Genomic DNA, 24,946 nt, shown 5'->3' on the forward strand with positions numbered 1-24,946 from the left:
AATCCTTACAGAGCCCCCCATCTAAGGGGTGGCTCCAGAAGCTCCTTAACACGTTAAAACAAAAAAAATGTTCATGGGAGGAGCAGGAGGTGGAGGCTCATGGGGCGGAGACTCAGGGGCGAGCTGCAAGAGGCAGAGGCTCAGAGGGCGGAGCCGCAAGAGGTGGGGGCTCTGGGGGTGGAGCCTGAGGAGGTGTAGCCACAGGAGGCTCAGGAGATGGAGCTACAGGAGGCAAGGGCTCAGAGGTTATGGCATCTGGGGATTCAGAGGGCTCAGAGGTCAAGTCAACATGAAACTCAAAGGGTTCAGCATTCAGAGTGGCTGGGGACTCAGAGAGCAAGGCACCAGGGAACTTAGAGAGCAAGGCACATACTTGCCGACGGCCTCAGGGAACTGGACAGGCTTGCCGACGGCCTCCGTGGCTGGGAGCGCTGGCATCGACTGGGGAACGGCCTCTGTGGCTGTGAGCACTGGCAACAGCAGGGGAATGACTTCCATGGCCGTGAGCGCTGGCAGCAGCAGGGGAACGACTTCCGTGGTTGTGAGCGCTGGCAGCGACAAGGGAACAGCCTCCATGAGCGCTGGCAGTGACCGGTGAGCAAGAGCCCTTCTCCTCCTCTTCCGAATGGCTGGGAGTACTGCTGTGGGAATGGTCTTCGTGGCCGAGGCCGCTGGCTCTGGGATGGACGAGGACTCAGGCGCTGGCTCTGGGACGGACGAGGCCTCAGGCGCTGGCTCGTTGACCGTGGCAGGCGTGGTCAGCTGGACCACCGAGTTGGGGACCACTGGGACCTCCATTATGGGAATCTCTGAGGAGGAAGCCTTGAGAGCCGCATGGGGACTGGAGCAGTACCCCACTGTGTAGGGGGAGGGACTTAGTAGTAGAGCATCATTTATGTACTGTTTCAAAGTACAGTTAAAGCCTCCTGGCATCCATGACTTGATGGGCTCGTTGAGCCCAAATCGAAATAGGTCCTTTAACACGAGTTCTCCCCAGTTTACACAATCTGCAAGGGCACAAAAAAGCTCAGTGAACTCTTCAATTGTGTCACCCTCCTGCTTCAGAGATATCAGTTCCACTGCTGGATCCATTTCTTAGTTCGGTTCTTCTGTAATGATGGCAGAGTGGAGAAGGCAGGATCCAATTGCAGCTTTTAATAAAAACTCAGAAAAAAAAACAAACACTCGAGATAATGCAAAATTAGAACACAAAGCACATTACAGATTGAATAGACAGAACAAGAACCGACAATGAACAGAGGAAATCACAGGGATTAAATACACAGAGACTAAAGATGAAATGAGGGACACCTGACACTAATGAACACAAGGATCAGTGAACAAAGACCATGAAAAAGAACTACAAAACCATAAACAAATGAAAGACACAAAATGAACAATAAACATACATAGTGACCCCTTGTGGTTGCCCGGGTAATCCTTACATGTACTTAATACACCGATTAGCCCAACATGAAAACCACCTGCCTAATATTGTATAGGTCCCCCTCGTGCCAACAAAACAGTGCCAGCCCGCATCTCAGAATAGCATTCTGTGATGCTATTCTTCTTACCACAATTTTACAGAGCGGTTATCTGAGTTACCGTACTGAATTTTTACTGACTTTTGTCAGTTCAAACCAGTCTGGCCATTCTCTGTTGAATTCTCTCTTTAACAAGGCATTTCCGTCCACAGAAAAAATTGTGATCTAGTCCAAATAACATTTAGCTATTACTGATATAGCAAAGCTGTCAAACTGCTACACAATATTCAGTTTAAACAGAGTTTTCTATTTCCAGATCCAATGTGTTTTTCTTGTCTTAACCATCTTGAGCTTTGTTGATATTAACTCACTGTTGATAAAATGCTGCCTCACGCATCAATTCCAGTCAGCAATCTGTCTGAAGACAGTGACATTTTTGGTGTTTGTCATTTATCTCTCTGAAATAAATGAACAGAAAGGACATGGACAGTCTATATTTGTCTTTGCAAGAAGATTCCCATTGATCTAGCCAGTGTTTCTAAAACGTTTTCTAAAACCAAATACTGGTAGTACCACCTTTGATCAAATCAGATCATTCAAGAACCACCTAGACGGTATTGTACTCAAGTCATGTTGTCATGACAATTTCTATTGGCTGTTCATGAGAATCAATAAGCAGTCTACAGATGGCAACATTTTATGTGATACATTGTTTTTTGTGATTGTGATTCCTATGTAAATACAGAACTACAATAGAATTGTAAATAGAACATCAGTATTAATCAGAATTAGAATTGGTACATGTGGTTAATGTTAAGTGTCAATTTACATTAAAAAAAAAAAGGGACATTCCCAACTAAATACACATGAAACACCTGTGTGTGTGTGTGTGTGTGTGTGTGTGTGTTTGTACGTGAGTGGGAATCCTTGTGTATATATTTGCTAAGGTTGTGTGCATGTGTAAGCATTACATAGAGCTTCACATAGACTGTCAACAAGTAGACTCACAAGTGCGTATATAGTCGTCATTCTGGAGTTGACACATTGGATTTGTGTGCATTTGTAGACAGTGATGTCTGTGGTATTTGTCAAAGACATGGATAAACTGTTGCAGCATTTGCTCTTACTATATGATGGTAAATTAGAATTTGAGAATTAGAGAATATTTTGAGAGTACAAAATCTACAATATCTCAATTGTTAGTTCTAGAGAATGAGAGAAAATTTAGAACAAATGGAGATTTTTGCTCAAGTCACCAGCTCTCAGATTTTTCTCCTGAGAAAAACACCCCAGTAATCACAACTGTTTCTCCACTACATTTTATACTATAGAGGTGTTCAGCCGTGACATCAATTTGTTGGCGAACCTTGAAGTCTAATTGGCCATGGGTTCCCTCAGGATTTTCCTATAGGTTTTTGTAATGAGGTCATTGGCTGGAAATAAGGTCTGTGGTAAACATTACCTGACGATACGTGGACATTTTGTTCTACAACATAAATTACACACTTTCATACTTCAAATGTGAATTTTGAAGCCGTCATGTGTTTTAAAAAAAAGAAGTATAAAATCACTTCAAAATTCACATTTGAGGTATGACTGTGTGTAATTTATGTTGTAGAACAAAACGTCCTCGTATTGTCAAGTAATGTTTACCACAGACCTTATTTTACTCATAAATAAAAACCCATAGAAAAAAACCTGAGGACCCATGGTGAATTCTATTCCAGGTGTGTGGACTACAACTTGATCATCGAACAGCTCAATAGATTCTCCTCAAGGGATCTCAGCAGTGTCTCAAACTGTGCTCAGACTTGCCAAGACGCAAAATTGTGTGATCAAATGTTAGAGATTCCAATATTAACACATTTCTCATCACTTTCTTCCAAGACCAGCTAATTTGAGTTATCCATGCTGAAACCAGTATAACCTGCTTTGCTGGTCTTAGCTGGTCTCCTAGCCTGACAAGTGCCACAAACCCATGTAAAACCAGCCAAACAGACCAGTCAGCAGGGAAAATCGTCCACATTAAGTTTGTAGCGCTATACTCTTATGTTGGGGCTTCGTTCAGGAGCCGGTTTGGTTATTATCAATAATGAATAATTATCAAAGGTAACTATTAATTATCAAATCAATAGAGTATTAATAAGAATTAATATCGCTGGGGCACCACACTGGAATCAGGGACTAATAACCAGACAGTATAGCAGTCTCAATATAGGATTGTTCTCTTAGGAAAGTCGACGTCCGGAGAACATGGACAGTCAAAACAATGAAGGCTTGAATCTGAGCACTGACATCCCCTGCCAGCCCTTGGCACAGGTGCATGCAGAACAATACCAAAACACTTCTCTTTAAAGTATAACGAAGTTTATTGATGCAGTAACATTAATTAATAATCAATACAATGCAGTCGATAAACTTCTGACTTCCAACTACAAACTAAACAGTAACATGATTAGATATGGTAACAGATAAGCCTACAATACATGAGAGGAGTGTAGATGTGTGTGTGCGTGTGTGAAGAGGAGTATGTGTGTGTGGGTGTGTTTGTAAGGAGAGAAGGAGTGCACAAAATGGCGGGCGTGGCTCTCGTGGAGAGAGCGTCACGTGAGGTTTCCGGCCAGAGAATGTGGCCGCGAATGTGGGCGGAGAGACTGGTTAATGGTGTCTGCCAATTTAACACGTGTCTCCGCTGGTACGATAACTTAGGGACAAAGCTGGGCTCTATCGCCAAGTTATCTGTTTGCCAAATGTGTGCGCGGGTATGTTTGTGAGGGGTCGTGTGTGTGTGTGGTTAGTACGAGAGAGAGAGAACGGTGATGGCATCGAAGCCGGTTCAGTGATTGTGGGAGAGATGGTAACCGTTAGTTTTATCACTCAGAGATGCTAAACTCAGTGTGCCGGTCTCACCCGCGATGGCGGAAATGCACAAACAGCCCAACGTGGTTGGATGACAACACAGCAAATCTCATTTGTGGTAACAGTAAGTTACAGTAATATCTTGAGTACTATTAGCAGCAATAAGCTGACTCGGCGGTCCGTAAACTGTACAAGCAATAACCTTGATACACAAGAATGACACACTATAATAACCTATCTCTGCCCAGACGTAAACCTCTTACTTGAGTCATGTGGTAACAGTAAATTACAGTAATACCTTGAGTTCTATTAGCAGCAATAAGCGGACTCGGCGGTCCGTAAACTGTACAGGCAATAACCTTGATACACAAGAATAACTCTGCCCAGACGTACTCTGCCCAGACGTAAACCTTTTTGCTTGAGTCGCATGAGGACGTGGGTAGAATGTGTGTTCATCTGTCGTTTGACTCTGACTCAGTTCCTCGAAGCTCCTGTGATGACGGGAGGCCGTTTCCTCGCTCTTTCAGCAGGCGGTACGGCTGCTGATTCTCGGCGGGTTGAATTCAGCGAAGTCGACTCGGTTGAAGAAGGAAGAGAAATATTCTTTCTTCACTTCTGCAGGCAAAAGGGTGAGATGCAGATTGCTCAGCGGTCTCCTTCGGATCCATTAGCATGCCCGGTGGAACACGGAGAATATTCGCTCATCCAGCGAGATGGTGATTGTACGGCCAAAGTTCAGGAACTTACGTTACTTCCTTGGGCAGGGAGACTACACCTGGGAGCAGCAGGGCTGCAAATAGATGCAGCAAATACTGTCGCTGGAAGCAAGCTTAGGAGGATTCTCTGGGGTTTTATACTCTCGATGACATCATGGTTGAGGGACACGTTCTGTCGTGAGTTTCATCCAATAGGAGTTGAGAGTTTGATCCTTCTGAATTTCACACCTAGGTGTAAAGTGAGCAAGACTTGATGGATCTGCAGTCTGTTTGGACTCCCTTTGTTTGATTTTGGCACCATTTTTGTGTTATCAGTCTTTGAGTGTTCCTACAGGCCTACAGGCTTTATGACTGTGTGTAGGCCTGCCTTTGTCTCCTATCTGAGCACATGAGGCCCAACACTTCATATATTTTAACATTCATCTTATTTTAATTTTATTTATTTTTTTTAAGAGAAACATCATAAACTGAGGACTTTACTAAGTCTGCTAAACAATGATAGAGCATCCTATGAGCAATTACATGTTTTGTGAAAATATGCTTCCGCTAAACTGCATTTAAATTCGGAGACTCTTTAATTTCCTGGTTTGCTCGGCATATGATAGAAAAATCCCAGGTCAGGACTTGATTCTATACATTTGGAATTGATTGGAAAAGCGGAGCCAGGTGGAGTAAAAAATGAAAAAAATTACCATGTTGTTATATAATTCTACTGGATCTATTCCGTTGTCCTTTCAGCATTTGATTCGCTGCTCTCCCCACTCTGTCCATGTATGGATGAGCGGGGAGTTTGCCCAAAATAGAACCAAACTGCCAACCCCAACAGATTGCTTCAAGTTGTCTAAGTCAATAAAATTATTCATGTGATGGAGATAATCCTGACTGAAATTAGGTTATGTGACAACATGACAAATGCAATGAGGTGATGTGACAACAATGTAGCAAACTACTGTTTGTCATTGTGTAATGCTGTACATACTGTTTCACACTTAAAAAAAAAAAATATATACTGTATATTAGGCAGTGTGCTATGTAAATATTTATTACAAGTTTGTCTGTTGTATTTCTGTGTGTCACATTACACATTTGTAACTGTGAGAGTGTGAAGTTGAGAGTGAAGATTTAAAATTTTATGTAAAATTACAAGTACAAGTTCTCAGATTCACTTTAACCTCCATGCAATGCAATGTATGCTGTGTAGTATGTTGTATGCTAGTATTCTGTTCTGAACACAGCCAGTAAGTGTAGAGGCAGAATGGAGTGAGAGCAGTGATGTGAGGGGCAGGTCAACAGCAGGCTTGAGAAAACACAGGATGTGTAGTGGGATCCATTTTCCGCTTCCTGCTGGACAGTGAGGCTGGATGCAGGACGGGAAAAAGGGGGGGGTTCAGTGCTTAGTGGAAATAATGTCCTTGGTTCCCTGGTTTGGTGGCGGAGGTGGCGTGAGAGTGTGTCAGTGTTTATGGAAGAAAGACAGCCTGTGGGATCCTGTGTGTCAGTAAGAGCCGCTCAGAGAAAGAAAGAGAAATGGAGCGAAAGTGAATTTTTGGCAATGGGCCACAGAACCTCTTTCCATCATCTACTGCATTTTTTCAGTCTCAGAAGTCTTTATACTGGATTTAAAGGTTTACATATATTTAAAATGTTGTTAACTCATATGGGATTAAGACTGCAGATAAATCACCCACCCCTAAGTCTTTATGGCCACATTTACACTGTCCACCAATTTGTTTCACAGATATAGCACAGACCGGATCTTGTTGCATGTGTGTTTACAGCAAAAACACCAAAGAGATTGAAATTATTTTGTATCCGATCACTTCCAAACGTGGTTTTAAATCAGATACATATCCAATATCTGGACATCTGACCTGAGTCTAAACACTCGTATCCGATTCTTCTCATATTTCTGACAGTAAAATCCACTCAAACTGAATTTTAGTTTCTATCTTTGCTTGTATAACAACATTATTCTGGAGATATGAGATGTCAAGCAACATGAAATGTCAAGCATGCATTTGCAGTGAGGAGACATTTTAAACTTGAATAGAAATTATCATAAATCAAAATTAGGGATGTGCCAGGGTGGTCATATACAAACATTCATATTTTTTGTGGTGATGGTTTTAATGGGAGATGAAATTCTCAAATGTGAGACAACTTCTTTGGGAGTGTTTTTTTTTTTTTATTTATTTTTTTTTTTGCCGTGATGATAACTTGCTGTGCTTAACAGTGAATAGCAGTCAGCATGGCAAAACCATCTGCAAGAAGTTTTGTCTCTTTAATTTTTTAGGCTTAGGGCTATTTTCGTGACCACGCTAGTTGCAGTGACATGCTCAATGACATTGTGCTACGTATTATCCAATTTTCGTGAGATCACAAATTCTAAGCACAATTTTCACGCAAGCTTAAAGGGTTAGTTCACCCAAAAATGAAAATACTCTCATGATTTACTTACCTTTAAGCCATCCCAGATGTATATGGCTTTCCTTCTTCAGCAGAACGGAAGTGAAGATTTGTAACTCTGTTTGTACAAACAATGCAAGTAAAAAGGTGCCATCAGGCTGCTGGCTGTTTGACAGTCCAAAAGGCATATATAGGCAGCATAAAAGTAATTCACATGACTGTAGTTGATCAGTTAATGTCTTCAGAAGCAAATCGATAGGTTTGTGTAAAAAATAAATAGATAATTAATACTTTATTAACTTTACAATATTGCTTCCTGCCAGCAGACACATCACGTTGCTGTTGCATGACGTAAGCGCAATGGCGCGTCCACGCAAGAAGTCGGAAGAGCGCGCTTTGAATACAACAGAGGAACGAACTTCGTGCGAGAGTTAGGTAATTTCAAACAGCAATCCAGCGCTGGCTGGAAGCAAAGATTTAAAGTTAAAAATGTTTTAATTATCGATTTGTTTCTTATACCAACCTATTAGTTTGCTTCAGAAGACATTTATTATGCTATAAATGTGGTTTATGAGGATATTTCTAGTGTCCCCATAATTCAAATTGCTTAAAAAAACATATTAAACAATGTTTTTTTGAAAATGTAAAAATGCCAAAAGGTTTCTATGAGGGTTAGGTTTAGGGGTAGGGGTAGAGTTAAGGGATATAATATATAGTTTGTACATTATAAAAATCATTATGTCCATGGATAGTCCTTGTAATGATAGGAGTACCAACATGGTGTGTGTGTGGTTTGGGTGGTTTATGAGGACTTTTTTTTAGGTTACAAACTGGTAATTACTAGGGTACTATGCCATAAATGTGGTTTATGAGGACACTTCTAGTATCTCCATAAATCAAATCGCTTAAAAAACATACTAAACCATGTTTTTTGAAAATGTAAAAATACAGAAAGTTTTTGTGAGGGTTAGGTTTAGGGGTAGGGTTAGGGGATAGAACCTATAATTCGTACAGTATAAAAATAATTATGTCTATGGAGAGTCCTCATAAAGATAGCCGCACCAACATGTGTGTGTGTGTGTGTGTGTGTGTGTGTATGTATGTTTGCCTGCTCCTCAAAGCTCTATCTGAGCAGGAAACTGTGTGTGGGAGTAGCACCTGCTTCAAATAAGCCACACACACACACACACACACACACACACACACACACACACATACACACACACACACACACACACACGTTGGTGCAGCTATCATTATGAGGACCCTCCATAGACATAATGATTTTTATACTGTATAAACTATAGATTCTATCCCCTAACCCTAACCCTACCCCTAAACCTAACCTTCACAGAAACCTTTTTGCATTTTTACATTTTCAATGAAACATCATTTACTGTGTTTTTTAAGCAATTTAAATTATGGGGACACTAGAAATGTCAACCATATTTACAGCATAATACCCTTGTAATTACCAGTTTGTAGCCTAAAAAAATGTCCTCATAAACCACTTAAACAAGCCCCCCCCACACACACACACACAATATGGAACATACTGTACACACATAGATACACTTTTCTTAGAGCCCAATCTTGGTTTTGATCAGTAGAAACTGAAGATGTTCTATTTTTAAGAGGCTGTTGAACAGTTTGTGTTATTTTTGTTAGCTGTTAGTCAAGTAATGTATAATTTGCCATATTTACATTTTACATTCATGGGACTAATGCTAACACTAATACACTGTAGGCCTATGTGTTCATAGTGTGCACTGGTTAGCCTCTGATTTTGTATTTTATGATGAATTTTGTTGATGAATATCTTGTTAAAGACTTTGATACTACTGCAAAGATATGTATAAAATGGTGGCAACTCTGCACTCCAGCGTGTTCATGTTGACTGATGTCAAATGAGTGAAGAAATTAACCAGAAAAAGATGTTGGTGTGAAAGTAGGTGGGGCACCAGGTAACACCCACAGATGACATGGACCAATGGCAGTGAGGTGTAGAACAGCCAGCATGAAGTTTTCCTGAAGTTTTCCTGTTTCGAACCAAAACAACAAACTCAAAAATACCTTGTTTTTGGACAAATTTAGTTTGCAGTGGCTTCACACCCATTCTTTCTCCGATTTCGTAATATAATATTGTAGTATATTGGTGCCTTAAGTATGAGGAAGTAGCACAAATAAAACAAAACGTGTCTATTAGAACATTAAAACACCCTTCTGTTATCTCTATCACACTCTATTAAGTGAAATATAACATGCAGTTCCAATTAAACATTGAAATCTATCTATCTATCTATCTATCTAGGAAATAAAGTATTGACATTGTTAGTCAAGTACAAATAGTTTTTTAAAGAAGTCTATCATTGTTGTTTTTATAGGCTTGGAAGAAGCGCTGGTTTATTCTGCGCAGCGGCCGCATGAGCGGTGATCCGGACGTGCTGGAGTACTACAAGAGTGATCATGCCAAAAAGCCCATTCGCATCATAGACCTGCACTGCTGCGAGCAGGTGGACGCAGGCCTCACCTTTAAACGTAAAGAGTTTCAGGACAGCTTTGTGTTTGACATCAAGACAGCCGAGAGAACATTCTACCTGGTTGCAGAGACAGAGGAGGAGATGAACCGCTGGGTGCGTTCAATATGCCAGCTCTGTGGATTCAACCAGTCGGAGGCCAATCACCATGGTAAAACAGTCAAGTCTACATTCAGTAGTGTCACCAAACGGAATTGCAAAAATAACACCCTGACTCATGACAAGACGTAATAATAGTATGAGATGGTGAAATCATATGAAATGAAATGAGTTGGCTCGTATAAAAATTGTATCTACTTTTACTCCCATAGAGAAAAATAAATGAACCATTAACAATGTTATTATGCTCCCCCCCCCCATTATAAAGTTTGACCTGTAACACAAACCTTAAGCTGACCATAAAGTCTAACCACCCAAACAGTAAACCTAACCATGATTTTAATAGTAAAATCACTGTTGTGTACTTCAGAAGAAAGAAAACATTGGGGTTTTGCATGAGCATTCTTATGATTTTTCCTAAGTTTAAAATCTAACCCAAACCTTAAACCTAACCATAAAGTCTAACTCTTTACCCAAACTTTAAACCAAACCATGATTTTAATAAGAAAATAACTTTTGTGTACCATGAAAGAAAGAAAACATTGGGGTTTGGAATACAGCTGCAAGAACTAATCGATAAAATCGACAATTATAATTTCATTATTGATTAGAGGGATTTAAGCGGCGAGTACAGAGAAGCTCCATCAGTGACATCACTTTACAGCCCAGTGAAAATGTGTTGCATGACGAAACTTGTTTGAAAAATGACAGACAAATTGAAGTGGAAAAAACACAACCCAAGATGTCCAGCGCACAAGAGCACTTAATAAACACTTCAAGGAAGATCATAGTAAGCATACAGTTTAATGTTGAGCGATTGCAGCATCAGGTACATTGAAAGAGTGATTGTGCTCCAACGCATAATTTACATTTTACTGCTATTTTCTATGTTTTATAATGTATATACTATATGTTATGAATTCCAAATCAGGTGCGTATTACCGCTTGTTTTTACCACATGCGAGTCTCCGTTAAACTTCACTGAGCAAACGAGCGCTCATCTGCTTCAATCAAACCGATAGCAATGGAGAAAGGGAACGTGATCATTAAACTCGTGCAACATCATACCGCACTTTCAGTTTCAATGTAATCAATCATGCAGCTTTCATGTATGTCATGGTCATGTGTGCAGTTTTTGGAAGTGTTTTAGATTGTTTCTCATCACGTAACCAGATGTAATACAATGAGCACCATGATGAGACTTTTCAGCACGAGACTGAATTTGCACTGCATTTGCTGATGATTGTACTATCTTAAACTGTATATAATACTGAATATAATGTATAATAATGCTAAGGGTCCTGATATTTGATAGTCCTGATAGTGCCAAATGTAATGTCTGATTTCACCAGTAAATGTATACTATGGCAAATATTATTTTACTGGATAAGCATGCACTACCCGTAAACATTTATTTTTGAAAAGAATACTTTAGAAACAGTGACAATATGGTTTTAAAACTTACAATATTAATTTTAAATACTTAACATGTATGTAATCAGTGACTGTGTGACAATCATATGTATCTAACATAATTACCTGTATGTATTTTTCAGCTGGGCAGAATTATACATATTTCTATTCTGGTGTCACCATTTCCCTCTGCTGGACTGATTTTTTGTCCCACTCCATCCCTGATGAATAATTTTACAAGTAAATGAACTGTTTTGTATATTTCCTGAATGTAATAATAATAATGATAATAATAATAATAATAATAATAAAAAATTTAAATACAGGAAATGTCATTATTTATCCGATTAATCAAATAAATATTAGAAGATTAATCGATTATCAAAATAATCGTTAGTTGCAGCCCTAGTTTGGAATGAGACGAGGGAAGCATACAGTTGCAATCAAAATTATTCAACCCCCCTGACCAACAATACATTCTGGTGATGTGAATTAAAACACAACTAAAACCTCAGTAAACAGTCGAAGTAAGTTTTTAATACACATTTGAGTGATTTTGAGAACAAAGAGTTCAGTTTACCCAAATTTTAAAATAAAAAATAACGAATTCTCTCCACAAATGTCGTCAAAAATATTCAACCCCCAAACTCAATCATTTGTGGAGCATTCTTTATCCTTAATAACAGCAAATAAATGTTTCAGGTAAGTGTTCTCAGGCTTCAGACACCTCTGTATTAGAATTTTTACACATTTCTCATGAGCAAAAGCTTCCAGCTCATTGACATTCTTTGGTTTCTGTGCTGCCACTGCATCCTTGATATCCCAACAAAGGTTTGCAATGGGATTTTAATGATGGACTGAAAGGGCCATTTAAGGACATTCCACGACCTATCTCTGAACCAGATTGTGGATAACTTAGATGTATCCTTGGTGTTATTATCTTGCTGGAAAGTCCAGTGATCACCAAGCTTCAATTTACACACTGAAGGCATCACATTTTTCATGCCAAAATGGCCTGATACCTGAAAGAATCTATGGTGTCAGTCACATAGTCAGGATAGCCGTTTCCTGCAGCCGCAAAACACCCCCATAACAGGACTGACCCACCTCCATGCTTGACTGTGGGGATGGTGTCGTTCTTGTCATCACCTTGTCATCTTACTCCAGACGTACTGCTGACCCATGGGTCTAAAACGCATTTTCAGTTTAGTGTCATACGTCTATAAAACCTTCTTCAAGGACTCCACAGGTCTTTCCTAATTACTTCTTGAATATTCAAGTCAACATTTCCCTTGGTGAAGTTTTGCTTTCTTCCACACCCCAAGAAGGTTGCTGTTGTACCATATTTAAAAAATTTATGAATGGTGCTGCCAACTTTGTCTATTGGAAATTGAAGTGCCTTGGAAATGTACTTTTAGCCATGACCTTTCTTGTGTAATGAAATAATCTCCTCTATTAGCTTTTGAGACAGCTTATTTTTAATTGCATTTTTTGCATATAAATACATTTTTGCTTACAACGCTAAACTTAAATTTTAAAACATAAATAAGTGCCATTGCAGACTGATGATTTAATTTTGTTTTAAAACAATTACTTGTGTAGCCTTACATATTTAAGAAACAGCTACATGCAATAGGGGTTGAATAATTATGACATGGCTGTATTTTTAAAAAATCCTGCTATTTAGAAATATTAGGTTATATATTCACACTATGACTTTGAATGTGTCACTCAACTGATATAGATCTGATATAGATAAATTCTGGGTCATCAGAAAATCTTACTTTTGTAAATCCTTATTGTCTTGGGGGGGTTGAATAATTTTGATTGCAACTGTATTACAGGTTATTGACAAACATGAATAATTTCTATTGCATAAATAAATATGGAATGAGTAACTACATTTGTTCACAGACTTTTCCTTTCTTAAAAAAAAAAAAAAAAAAGAATTGTTGGACAGGAGGCTAGCTAAAATTTGATGCCTGTATTGTACAGATTTGATATTCTGCATGTTGATTGGTTGATTCAAATGCTTGTTGAAAAGTTGTAGATTTTCATAAGCCAAATCGTACAATATCTTACGATTTCTCCATCTCATACAAATTATTATGAGTCATCATGAGACTATGTTTTAATGTTAATCGGTAAAAAACAAACAGAAAAGAGTTTTATTACCATACTGTTTTAGATATGGACATTGAAACATAGTACACTAGTTTTTATGTTTCATGATAATTTCAGGGGCTGTAAAGTTTTGGTTTTGAATCTATGTTAGCCTATAGGTAGTGTTACAGTAGTAATGAAATTCAATATATTAATGACATTATTTTGGTTCCCTATCTGTCACTCACTCGATGTTGTGTCGATGTAGTGACACTAGGGGTCACTCTTGGGAGCCCGAGACACCTCTGGTCTTTGATAAAAGGCCAATGAAAATTGGCGAGTGGTATTTGCATGCCACTCCCCCGCACATACAGGTATAAAAGGAGCTGGTATGCAACCACTCATTCAGATTTTCTCTTCGGAGCTGAACGGTCATGCTCATTGAGCTGAATTCTTACTGTTCATTCACCTCTGCTGGATCTGACAGTGCATTTCAGCGGCTTCTCCCTCCTCTGCACTGGTGCACTGCAGAGAACGCCCCTGGGCACTTCGGCAGAAAAAAGAGAGTACATTTTCTGAAAGAGTATATTTCTCTAAAAGAGTATATTTCTCTAAAAGAGTGGCACACACGGAACGTCTTTTTAAAGACGCGTCTTTTTAAAGATGCCTTTCCGATTGTGTGTTATTCCTGGTTGCGGTCGTTACCTCTCAACTTCAGATGGTCATGATCGCTGTCTTTCGTGTCTGGGCGCGACCCACACGGAGGCAGCATTCGTGGATGGCTCATGTTCTCACTGCGAGAACATGACCATGGCAACGTTGCGGTCGTGGCTTGCTTTCGTAAGCGGCTCCCCGCCTCGGTCCTTCTACCTATGGGTTTGCGGCCAGCGCGGCTAGCACTGGGGAAGATTTGGGCGACCCCAATGGGATCGCCTCCGCCGGGTATCCCCCCGCGGACCGCCCATTCCCAGCACGCCAGCTCGTCTCAAGGTGGCGGCGCTCTGCGGGAATAGGTGCACTGTGAGCGCCTTATCCACCGGGGGAATCACCGAATAGCCCCTGGCCGCCCCGCCGTTGAGGGTAGTGAGGGCGGGGGAACTGAGGAATCGGGACTGGGCAGTAAAAGGTGCCCCCCACGATTTCGTCAGCTCCTCGTGCACTTCCAGGAAGAAAGGCACTGGAGCGGGGTGTGGCTGCTTTGAGTGGTGCCACGAGCCCAGGAACCAATCATTGAGCCGCGAGGGTTCAGGGGAGAGCGGAGGGTTCCACTCTACTCCGACACTCGCGGCCGCCCGGGAAAGCATGTCCGTCATCTCTGCATCAGCCTGTGACTGGGCAATCGTCCCTGAAGGGGGAGCCCAGCTGAGGCTTCTGCGTCCGACTGGACAAGCCACTTTCCGATGCTGCGCTTGAGAACTCATCAGCTTCGCGGGCTCCAAACAAGAGGCCAGGCAGACTCATCCAGAAGCCCGATCAGGGCAGACGAGCATGCTGGGAATGGGAGGTCCGCAGGGGGATACCCGGCGGAGGCGATCCCATTGGGGTCCCCAAATCGCCCCCATTGCTGGCCACGCTGGCCTCAAACCCGTAGGTAGAAGGACCGAGGCGGGGAGCCGCTGGAGTGGCTTGCTTTCTTACGAAAGCAAGCCGCGACCGCAACATTGCCATGGTCATGTTCTTGCAGTGAGAACATGAACCATCCACGAATGCTGCCTCCGTGTGGGTCGTGCCCAGACATGAAAGACAGTGATCATGACCATCTGAAGTTGAGAGGTAACGACCGCAACCAGGAATAACACACAATCGGAAAGGCATCTTTAAAAAGACGCATCTTTAAAAAGACATTCCGTGTGTGCCGCTCTTTTAGAGAAATATACTCTTTCAGAAAATATACTCTCTTTTTTCTGCTGAAGTGCCTTGGGGCGTTCTCTGCAGTGGACCAGTGCAGAGGAAGCCACTGAAATGTGCCATCAGATCCAGCAGAGGTGAATGAACAGTAAGTATTCAGCCCAATGAGCATGACCGTTCGGCTCCGAAGAGAAAATCTGAATGAGTGGTTGCATACCAGCTCCTTTTATACCCGTATGTCCGGGGGAGTGGCATGCAAATACCACTCGCCAATTTTTATTGGCCTTTTATCAAAGACCAGAGGTGTCTCGGGCTCCCAAGAGTGACCCCTAGTGTCACTACATCGACACAACGTCTAGTTCCCTCCATCAGGGAACGGAGGTTATGCAAGTAACCAGGATGTTTTACAGTAGTAGTAGTCTCATCTGGAGCAATGTGCAATTTTTTTCTCTATACTGCTGATACGATCAATTACATGTTACCTTATAGCATGTCTAATATCTTCATGTCCTCCTTTCTACCCTCCACCTCTTCTCTGAGTCATTTGAGAAAGTTGGGTTGAAGCAGCCCTGCCAAATGGATGCAGTGTCTGAAAGTTTAATAGATTTTTTTCTTTTGTTTTGTTAAAGAACAGGGAGTGATTTTTGTGTTTGAGGTATGTGGCAGCTTGTGAGTTATTGTAACATTGGTTCTTGGTGTGGAAGAGGGGAGACGCAGGAGTAGATTCTTTCAATATTTTAATTATAAATGCTGGAGTGGAACAAACTCACAAAGCTAAACATCACAAAATAACAAAACGAAACACTTCAAGGACTGACAACTAAATGGGCAAAACAAGAGGATTTATATTTATACAAAAGGAACTGAGTGAATGTAATACAGGTGAGGATAATAAGAAACAGATGGAAGTGAACAATGGGAGATGTAGTCCAGGGGAAAACTTCAAAACAAGAATCCTTGAAGAAAATGAGGGAGACAGACTGTGACATTAAACCCCCCCACCTTTAAAGGGCGACTCCTGGTGCCCAAAGACGGATTAGGAGGGTAGGGTGACACAGAAGGTGAAGGTTCAGGAGGCCTAGGGGCAGCTTCAGGGCTGGGAATGGATCCGGGGGCCTGGGGGGCAGCTTCAGGGCTAGGAATGGATCCAGGGGCCGAACCGCTGGAGGAGGACAGTCAAGGGAAGAGGGCAGAGCCGTGGAAGACTCTGAGTGCAGAGCCAGAGAGGCTCGACAAAGGCAGGCAGAGCCATGGAAGGCTCTAAGGGCGGAGCCATGGGAGGCTCGAGAGGTGGAGCCGTGGGAGGCAGAGTCATGGAAGGCGGAGCAGTGAGAGACCCGAGGGGCGGAGCCAGGGAACTTGGTGCCCAGAGAGTAGCCGACGGCTCGAAGGGCCAGGGTGGAGCCGAAGGTTCTGAGGACAGAGGCGGAGCCGGGGGGATCTGAGGACAGAGGCAGAGCCATAGGTCCCCAGTGAAGCCGGAGGCTTGGAGTGACGAAGCATAGCTGAGGGACCGGAGAGCCGAGGCGGAGCCAGGTGACCAACTGACCAAGGCGGAGCTGGTGGGACGAGGGACCCTGGAGAAGCCGATTGGCTGAAGGACCACGGTGGAGCCAAAGGGACATAGAGCTGAGGTGGGGCTGAGGGAACGAAGGGCCAAGGCGGAGTCCAGGGCTCGGAGGGTCTAGGCGGAGTAGGAGGGTTTGAGGTTCCCCTTGACCATGGTATCGCAGGGAGCGAAGGTCGAACCGGTGACGTGGGAGGAGCTGGCTGACCAGGAGGAGGAGGTAGTATCCTGATTGGAGCCAGCGGAGGAGGAAGGACCAGGGTACTGGACAGAACTAGTGTGTCCATGATGTTGGGTAGATCCAGCGGAGGAGGAGAACTCTGGGTGGGCATACGGGTGGGAATGGAATCTAGGACAATAAGCTCAGTGAAAGCAGGCTCTGGGACAGATGGGGCTACAGGTACTGGCTCTGGGATGGTCGAGGCTACAGGGCAAGGACTGGATCTTCCTTGTGGGTTGGTAGAGGTGAGAGGAGATGTAGGGACAGCGTGGCTGGGATATATTCTTAAAAGAGAAGATTCTCCACTTGCGGAAGGGCTGTGGGATGATGGAAGTTTAAGCCTATTCCATAAATGGCACAGAGGTAGGGGTCCAAGACAGTGGTGGGAGAGATGAGTTGGCAGAACTTGGTGTAATCCAGGAGAGGAAGGTCTTGTTTGAATAGATCCATTAAAGAACCGGTCAGCTCCATGACTTTTGTCGGTCTGGGCTTGTAGGAGAAGAGGATTAGATTAATCGCAGAGAGTCTTGTGAGGAGGACGTTGGGAGGAACAGGTAAGTGAATCTGTATTCTTGGATCGGTCAGTCCTTCTGTAGCATTGGTTCTTGGAGTGGAATAGAGGAGACTAGAATAGATACTTTCAGTATTTTAATTATAAATGCTGGAGTGGAACAAATGATTAAGCTAAACATCACAAAATAACAAAACAAAATACTTCATTAACACAACGTAACACTTCAAGGACTGACAACTGAAAGCGCAAAACAAGAGGATATTTATACAAAAGGAACTAATGAGGGAATGGAATACATGTGAGGATGATAAGAAACAGATGGAAGTGAACTATGGGAGATGTAGTCCAAGGGAAAACTTCAAAACAAGAGTCCTTGAAGAAAATGAGGGAGACCGACTGTAACAGTTATGTTCTGATGTACAGGTAGTTTATATCACTTTCTACTGTAAAATACAAGATAGATTTTCAAATAAAAAAATAAACTGTCTGTATTTAGCAAAACTTGGCATAATACAGTGTGGATTACAGTAGGAAAGAACAAATTTCAATTATAACCTCAATTGTCTCTAAATAGGAATTAGAAGAAATGCAGATAAAATAGAGTATTTTGCTGATGTCTCCTGCTTCTTTCTCAAACTTAAGCAAAGCATTGTGCAATTTGATGGCAAGCTGGACATGTGTTATTTAATGCCAGGTTGAACATGGCAAATCCAGATGTTTTAAGCACACGTGCATCTTGAGCTCATGTTTATGATATTTTCTTTGGAAATCCTTGTTTTGTGAAAGTCAGCTGCTTGTTATGTTACCTAATAAATCCGGACACTACTAGATATTATCCCTTAGATCTGGAGTGTGACATTTTGCTTAAGCACCTTACAGACTCTTTCGTATAGAAAAAATAAATAAACCAAGAGGCTGAAATGAGACATAGATTCCATGTTTTGAAGCTTGATCTTTGGTAACAGTAAACATGGTTCCCACTGTCATAGAAAACCTGGAAATATTAGTAAGTTTTAACATTGTGATTTAAATGCCTGGAAAAGGGAAACATTTTTTATGGTGAACACATACTTTTTCTAATTATGCTTAGCTCTAAAGTATTTCATTTCTAAGTGCTCTTTTTGCAATCTCTATAAAATGGATTGAAAGAAATAATTATGAACAACTCAAAAAGTCATTAAGTCATGGAAATTCTTTGGTCAAAAGGAATAGGAACCTTGAGTACACTAACATTCAGGTCTCTGGTGCAGCCACCTTTGCGGTGCTTGTTAAAAGCGTCATGTCACAAAGAGCACTACAGACACCAAGATCTCTGTCCAGGAAATTGGCAGGTCTATGGGCGGCCTGGTGTTAGTGGAATGACAGCACTGGCTAAAAATTGTCAGCAATTCACTTCTCGCTTTCCCCGCCATTGTGTGCAAGGAATGAAATCTCCCCTGTAACACAAGATGGTTTAGCCCTATTTTTACTATTGTTGATGTCATTTCGCAACACAGAGATTTTAGGCGCCTCCATGTCGCCTAAGCAGCCATCTCGTTTTCCCTGCTGTTGCAAACCGGGAACCAGTTGGTGGCGGAACACAGGTCACTTCATTGCCTGTTTTCAAAATCGTTGGTGACGTGCCTGGAATACTGCCATATCACAACATGAACTTAAGACCTCATTGCATATACAAGAGGCATGCATGTTGGATAAACCCTGTGGAGTGGTTTCTTCTACATTACCAGGACAGTGCTCTCGCTTTCCCAGCTGTTGTATGCCAGGAACGAGAAAACTATTCCAGTCTTTGCTGCTGACAGTATGCCAGAAGTCTGCCGTGCCCTAGCACAACTGACAGATCTCATAGCTGCTGTCAAAGGAGCAAACATGTTCACAAAAGTAGATTTGCTCTCATGTCATTGTGCCAGGATGGGGGAATGGAGATGCCACCCTCAGTCAGTTCAGAGGGTTTGGAGGTATTCAGGGAAGCCAAGGTAGACCTGTTTGCCTCCCCGTAGACCATGCATTGTCACCTCTGGTACTCCATTACAACAAGCTTCACTAGGCTTGGATGCTTTAACTTACAGATGGCCAGCTAATCGCAATATGCATATGCAATATGCAAAGTGGCAGAGCTGTTGAATGCTCCCCCCTGGGAAATTTCTTTAAGGATCTGCACTTGCAAGCTCGAGGCACAATCTGGCATCCTCAGCCAGACCTGTAGAGACTGCATGTCTAGACTTTGAACGGGGTTCGTCTGACACAATAGGGTTGTCGCAGCTGGTGCTAGGCCCTGTACTACAGGCCAGGGCACCTTCAACCAGGCGGCTGTATGCCATAAAGTGGCGTAAATCTTTTCGCCCCAATACCATCCCAGTCTGGGACATATCTCTGGTGTTAAACTCTTTTACGAGTTCCACATTTGAGACACTAGAGGCCGTAAGTTCATGCCTACTCTCTTTTTGGTCAGCATCTCTTGTTAGGGCCTGTCAAAATACATTCTCAAGCCCAGAGGGAGTTATGCACCCAATGTGCTGGCAACCCCCTTTAGGGCTCAAATTGTTAACCTGCAAGTGGTCTCTCCTCCTCCCCTTGAGTCAAATGAGGCTAATAGACTGCACATGCCCTGTGAGGGCATAATTCTTGTACATTGACCAAAGAGTCTATTCAGGGGGTCTGAACAAAACTTTGTTTACTTTGGAGGCCGTTCACAGTAGCCGTCTTTAAGTAAAGAATTTCTCACTGGGTCGTGGATGCCAATGATTTCGCTTATGATTAGCAAGGCATACAATGTCCCATGGGTATTAACCTGTTTAAGCTCATTCCACTGGGAGTATGGCCTTCTCCTGGGCATAGGGAAAGGGCATGTCACTAAAATATATATGTCTGGCTGCAGATTGGGCTTCCCCTAACAGTTTTGCCAGGCTTTATACTTTGCATGTATCTTCCCTCTCTTCCCAGATTTTCACAGAAGAAGAGGGTTGATTATCCAATGATCACTGACCAGTTGGTTAGTTTTGTTGTATTGGGTGTTAAATCAAAAACTGTGTTCTTTCTATTCCCACTAGTGTGGATGAAAACATGCAAGCAATGTTTCACTACCCTGTTGGCTAGTGTCATTGTACCAAAGCTTTTGGCCAGGCAACCGCCCTGCTCTCCAAAAAGTCTTCTCACTAAGTAAGAAGATATGTTGAGACATTGCACCACTACGCGATGGTCAAAGAAGCTAGTGTTACTGTCTTGGCATCGAACCGTATGGTTTATTGTTCCTCCCCTTTACTTACTATTTTTCAAAATGAATGGGTGGTTATAGCAATGCCTTTTGCTACCCTGTTGGCAAGTGGGCATTGCCCTATCAGTAGCAGGGCATTATGGTATATGGTACCCACAGTGTCAGCTACTCACGCAGTGTCAAAGTTACTCACATGAAAGGGAAAATCTCAGTTACTGATGTAAACTTGGTTCTCTATAGGGTGGAGCGAGATGCTGCTTAGCTGTGCCGCACTACTTATTTCTTGCTGTTAAAGGACTGAGAGATGCGCTCTTCTACCTTCAGTCAAAAAGATTGATGTACTTACAGTCGGTTACAACTGTAACCTTGGAGGGAACGAATTCAGAACGATCAATGATTGATTTTGCGGACATAAGTATAATTGATTATTTATGTTTATTGTAACTACTAAAGTGCATGTATCCGTCATGACAACTTTACATCTGGCCACCTGGCCGAGTACAACGTCATTTTGGTAGAATGTAGGCATTTTCCAAATATGTAGCACGGCTAGTCAGCAGCCCATCACTACAAAATGTAAGCGACCATGTCACCGTAAATGATAAGGCAATCTTGGCTTAAACAAGCAGTTAAGAGGCCTCATATATAACAAGCCCAATGGAGTGACTGTGGCTGTTGTGGCCATCAACTCGAAGGCCCACTGAAACTGTTTCAGTAGCAAAGCTCTCCTTAGCTTGAAGCTTGTCAAACATTGGAGAAAATACTGACTGCATTTGTCGGTCAGACGTACCAACATGGTCACATAGTCGAGTTCCTTCCCCAGGAAGGAACTTGCAAACTGCACACCAAAAGACTCTACATCCAACTGACTTTGAGACCCAGAAGCTCCAAATGCGCAAGCAACTGGTCCCTGTGCTGAAAGCAACCAGCGGAGTGTGCGTTGCATCGATACATTTTGTGAATGTGTGAGGAGCTAGGGACAAGCCGAAGGGCAGGATTTTGAACTGGTACGCAATCCCCTCGAAGGCGAATCTCACGTATTGCCTGTGACGAGGGGCAATTTGCATGTAAAAGAATGTGTATTTCAGGTCGATTGACACAAACTAGTCCAGATGATGGATATGATATAAGATCTGTCTCTATTAACCATATTGAACAAAGACTTTGCAAGGTTCTGTTTCAAGTGTCGGCCAGAAGACACAGGGGTCTGAACGCCACCCTCCCTCGGGGAGCGGTCGTGCAGTACTAGCTTAGCAAGCTACAGTTTCAAAGTAGCTTCTCCAACACTGCAATTCTGTTTGTGGAGACAGTATCTAGTTTACTTGCTACTAGGTGCCTAAAACAAAACTCCAGATGTCTTTCAAAAATGTCTTTCCAATAACCTGGAGAACAAATTCAGTGAATATTTAATCCCCAAAAGTACTTTTGTACCCAGTACTTTTCAAACACAACTTTGTTTTGAAGGGGATTGATAAAATAAACCTGTGAGAACTTAATACTGAACTCAGATTACAGTTTGCCAAATTGAAAAAGTGCTTTCCAGTTTTCTGTGCAATATGCATCAGATGGTCAGTGAAAGCACTGTGGGCAGTCTGTGGGACTACATACAAACTCACACAAACACACACTTAACTTTTCATAAAACTGACACCCAATTTTTTGTACACAAATGTTTTCTTGGAACTAGGCACAAAAACCCCTAGCGCACATACACACACACACACACACACACTGCCTCTAATGTTGTGGTCACATCCATATACTTCCTCAGGCAAAACGGTAAAAGGCTGATTTGAAACAGAGACATTTTTTATGAGATACAGCCGCAGTCTCTTAGATAATCAAACATGCACTGCAACTGCAATGTAAATCAGAGTGACTCTCCTTTTCTCCCTAGAAGAACGTAGCACTCAACCTCTCTTTTCCCCAAGCAAGTATCAAGTTGTCATCTGCACTGTGAGCATGAAAAATGGGAGAACCCAGTTTGCCTGAGAGGAACTTAGCATTGATAGTCGCTCGGCAGCACATTATCTCTGTCTGCAAGAGCTTTGGGTACGTGTCTTGCACATGTGTTGTTTCAGGGGGACAAAACATAAGTGTGTCAAGTTTATGTTTGTGTTGGATTGCATTAAAGGAATAGTTCACCCAAAAATGAAAATTTGCTGATAATTTACTCACACTCAGGCCATCCAAGATATATCTGAGTTTCTTTCTTCACCAAAACAGAATTTAAGATTTTTAGGATTTCATTTCAGGCCTCCTCATTTAAACAATGCAAGTGAATGTACTTGTCCAAAATGTACTGGTCCAAAATGCATGTTTAGGGTGCATCAAAATAATCCACACGACTCCAGTCGACAAATAAAGTTCTTCTGAACCCAAACGATTGATTATTTGTAGAAACAAAACAATACTTATATACTTTTTAAATAAAATTTTTCGCTTCCGTACATCTCTGTGATGCACGCTCATAAGAGGGATGACGTAAGCTCGTTGGTAAGGTCACGTGTCATGTGGAGGAGGAGGCAGGAAGCGCGTCATTGTTTACAAGAGAAACTTGCACAGACCACAGACCAAGCACCGTTCACAAACCAAAACAGGCCAAAACAATTTCAAAACAATATAAATATATATATCATTTCCAAATAATAATAAAAAATAAAAAAAACATTACTGCAGTTATGGAGCTGTCAGGAATTCAAGACACACAAGTTGTAGTTTTTGAAACCAAGTGCGAGAGCGTTTACTGAGATTCACAGGATTTACAGGGTTTACACAGTGAGATCAATGGTACAGGTGATATCACACAGATTTTGCATTTTTCAGAAGCTTCACAAATTGAAGAAGAGGTAACAGGCGAAACAACAGGGTAAACACTAAACAGATATCGACAAAGATCAAGAGCAAACAGGTAAATAAACACTGCATTAAAGCAGCACGCGGTCAAACTAGCGTCCTTTGTGTGAGACTTGACAGTGAAGTGGCGTGAAGGTGAGTTATTTATGCAGGCAGTGATGAGCGAGTGAATTGAGTGCAGGTGCTGTGAATTAGAAATCGAGTGATGAGGAGCGGAGCGCTGAGGGAGGTGCAGAGACTGAGGGAGGCGTGACAATGACAAAGTATTCACACATACCTGAGTTCGCTGGAAAAACAGCACGGGCACAGCCGATGAATTCAGATATCGACCCTTTGTTTCTTTCGATGGTCTGAAATCCTCAGGGGAAAATGTTCACACTCATCACACTGAGCTTTTTAGATACCGATTTCAACAGTATTTAAAAGTTTACTGGGAAAAGTCAATACTGAACAGTACTGTAGTACACAGAATAAGGATATGAACATTTGTATGTTTACAGTAAATTTATTTTTGTAGCAATGTGTTACATGTAAACAGAAAATTCACATTTGCATGTACATTTTTACACATTTTTTACATGTAAAGTCATACATAATGAACAGAAACTTGCCACAAAATAACATCCATGCAAATAAATAAATAAATAAATGCAACAATGGAAAAAACTTGCTTCTGTAAAAAAACAATAAATTGTACCTCCTCACAGTACATAACACTACAAGTTCCCATCTTCTTGGTGGACATCCTGTCGCTCTTGTTGGTCTGGCCAGAGATTTTCATCAACATCACATCTGATGTTTTCCCTTGCAATGCATCGAGGGGAAAACCTCTTGCGGGGCGCAACCATCCCCTACAATGATTGCCTGTGATGTCCTCACAAGCTGCATTCATAGCATCTAACAGAGAAATCTGATCTTGTTTCCAATAGTCATATGCTTTCCACCTCCATGCAGAAAAACACTCTTCTATCGGATTCAGGAATGGGGAGTATGGTGGAAGGAACTCCATTGTTATCCTTTCATGTGCAGCAAACCATTCCCTAAAATGTTGGTTCGGTGGAAGCTGACATTATCCCACATAATTACATAATTTGGCAAATCTGGTCTAACTAA

At 41.9% G+C, this 24,946-nt stretch overlaps 1 protein-coding gene across 1 annotated transcript in view; it reads left to right on the forward strand.

Moving 5' to 3' along the window:
• gab2 (GRB2-associated binding protein 2) overlaps positions 1-24,946 on the forward strand; it is a 155,909-nt gene that overhangs the window by 56,446 nt on the left and 74,517 nt on the right. Inside the window, exon 2 of the mRNA XM_051665286.1 lies at positions 9,850-10,153. Within this exon, the coding sequence (XP_051521246.1) occupies positions 9,850-10,153 (304 nt within the window). The remainder of the gene's footprint in view (positions 1-9,849; positions 10,154-24,946) is intronic.

This window comes from Myxocyprinus asiaticus, chromosome 31, assembly GCF_019703515.2.
Source record: "Myxocyprinus asiaticus isolate MX2 ecotype Aquarium Trade chromosome 31, UBuf_Myxa_2, whole genome shotgun sequence".
NCBI lineage: Eukaryota > Metazoa > Chordata > Actinopteri > Cypriniformes > Catostomidae > Myxocyprinus > Myxocyprinus asiaticus.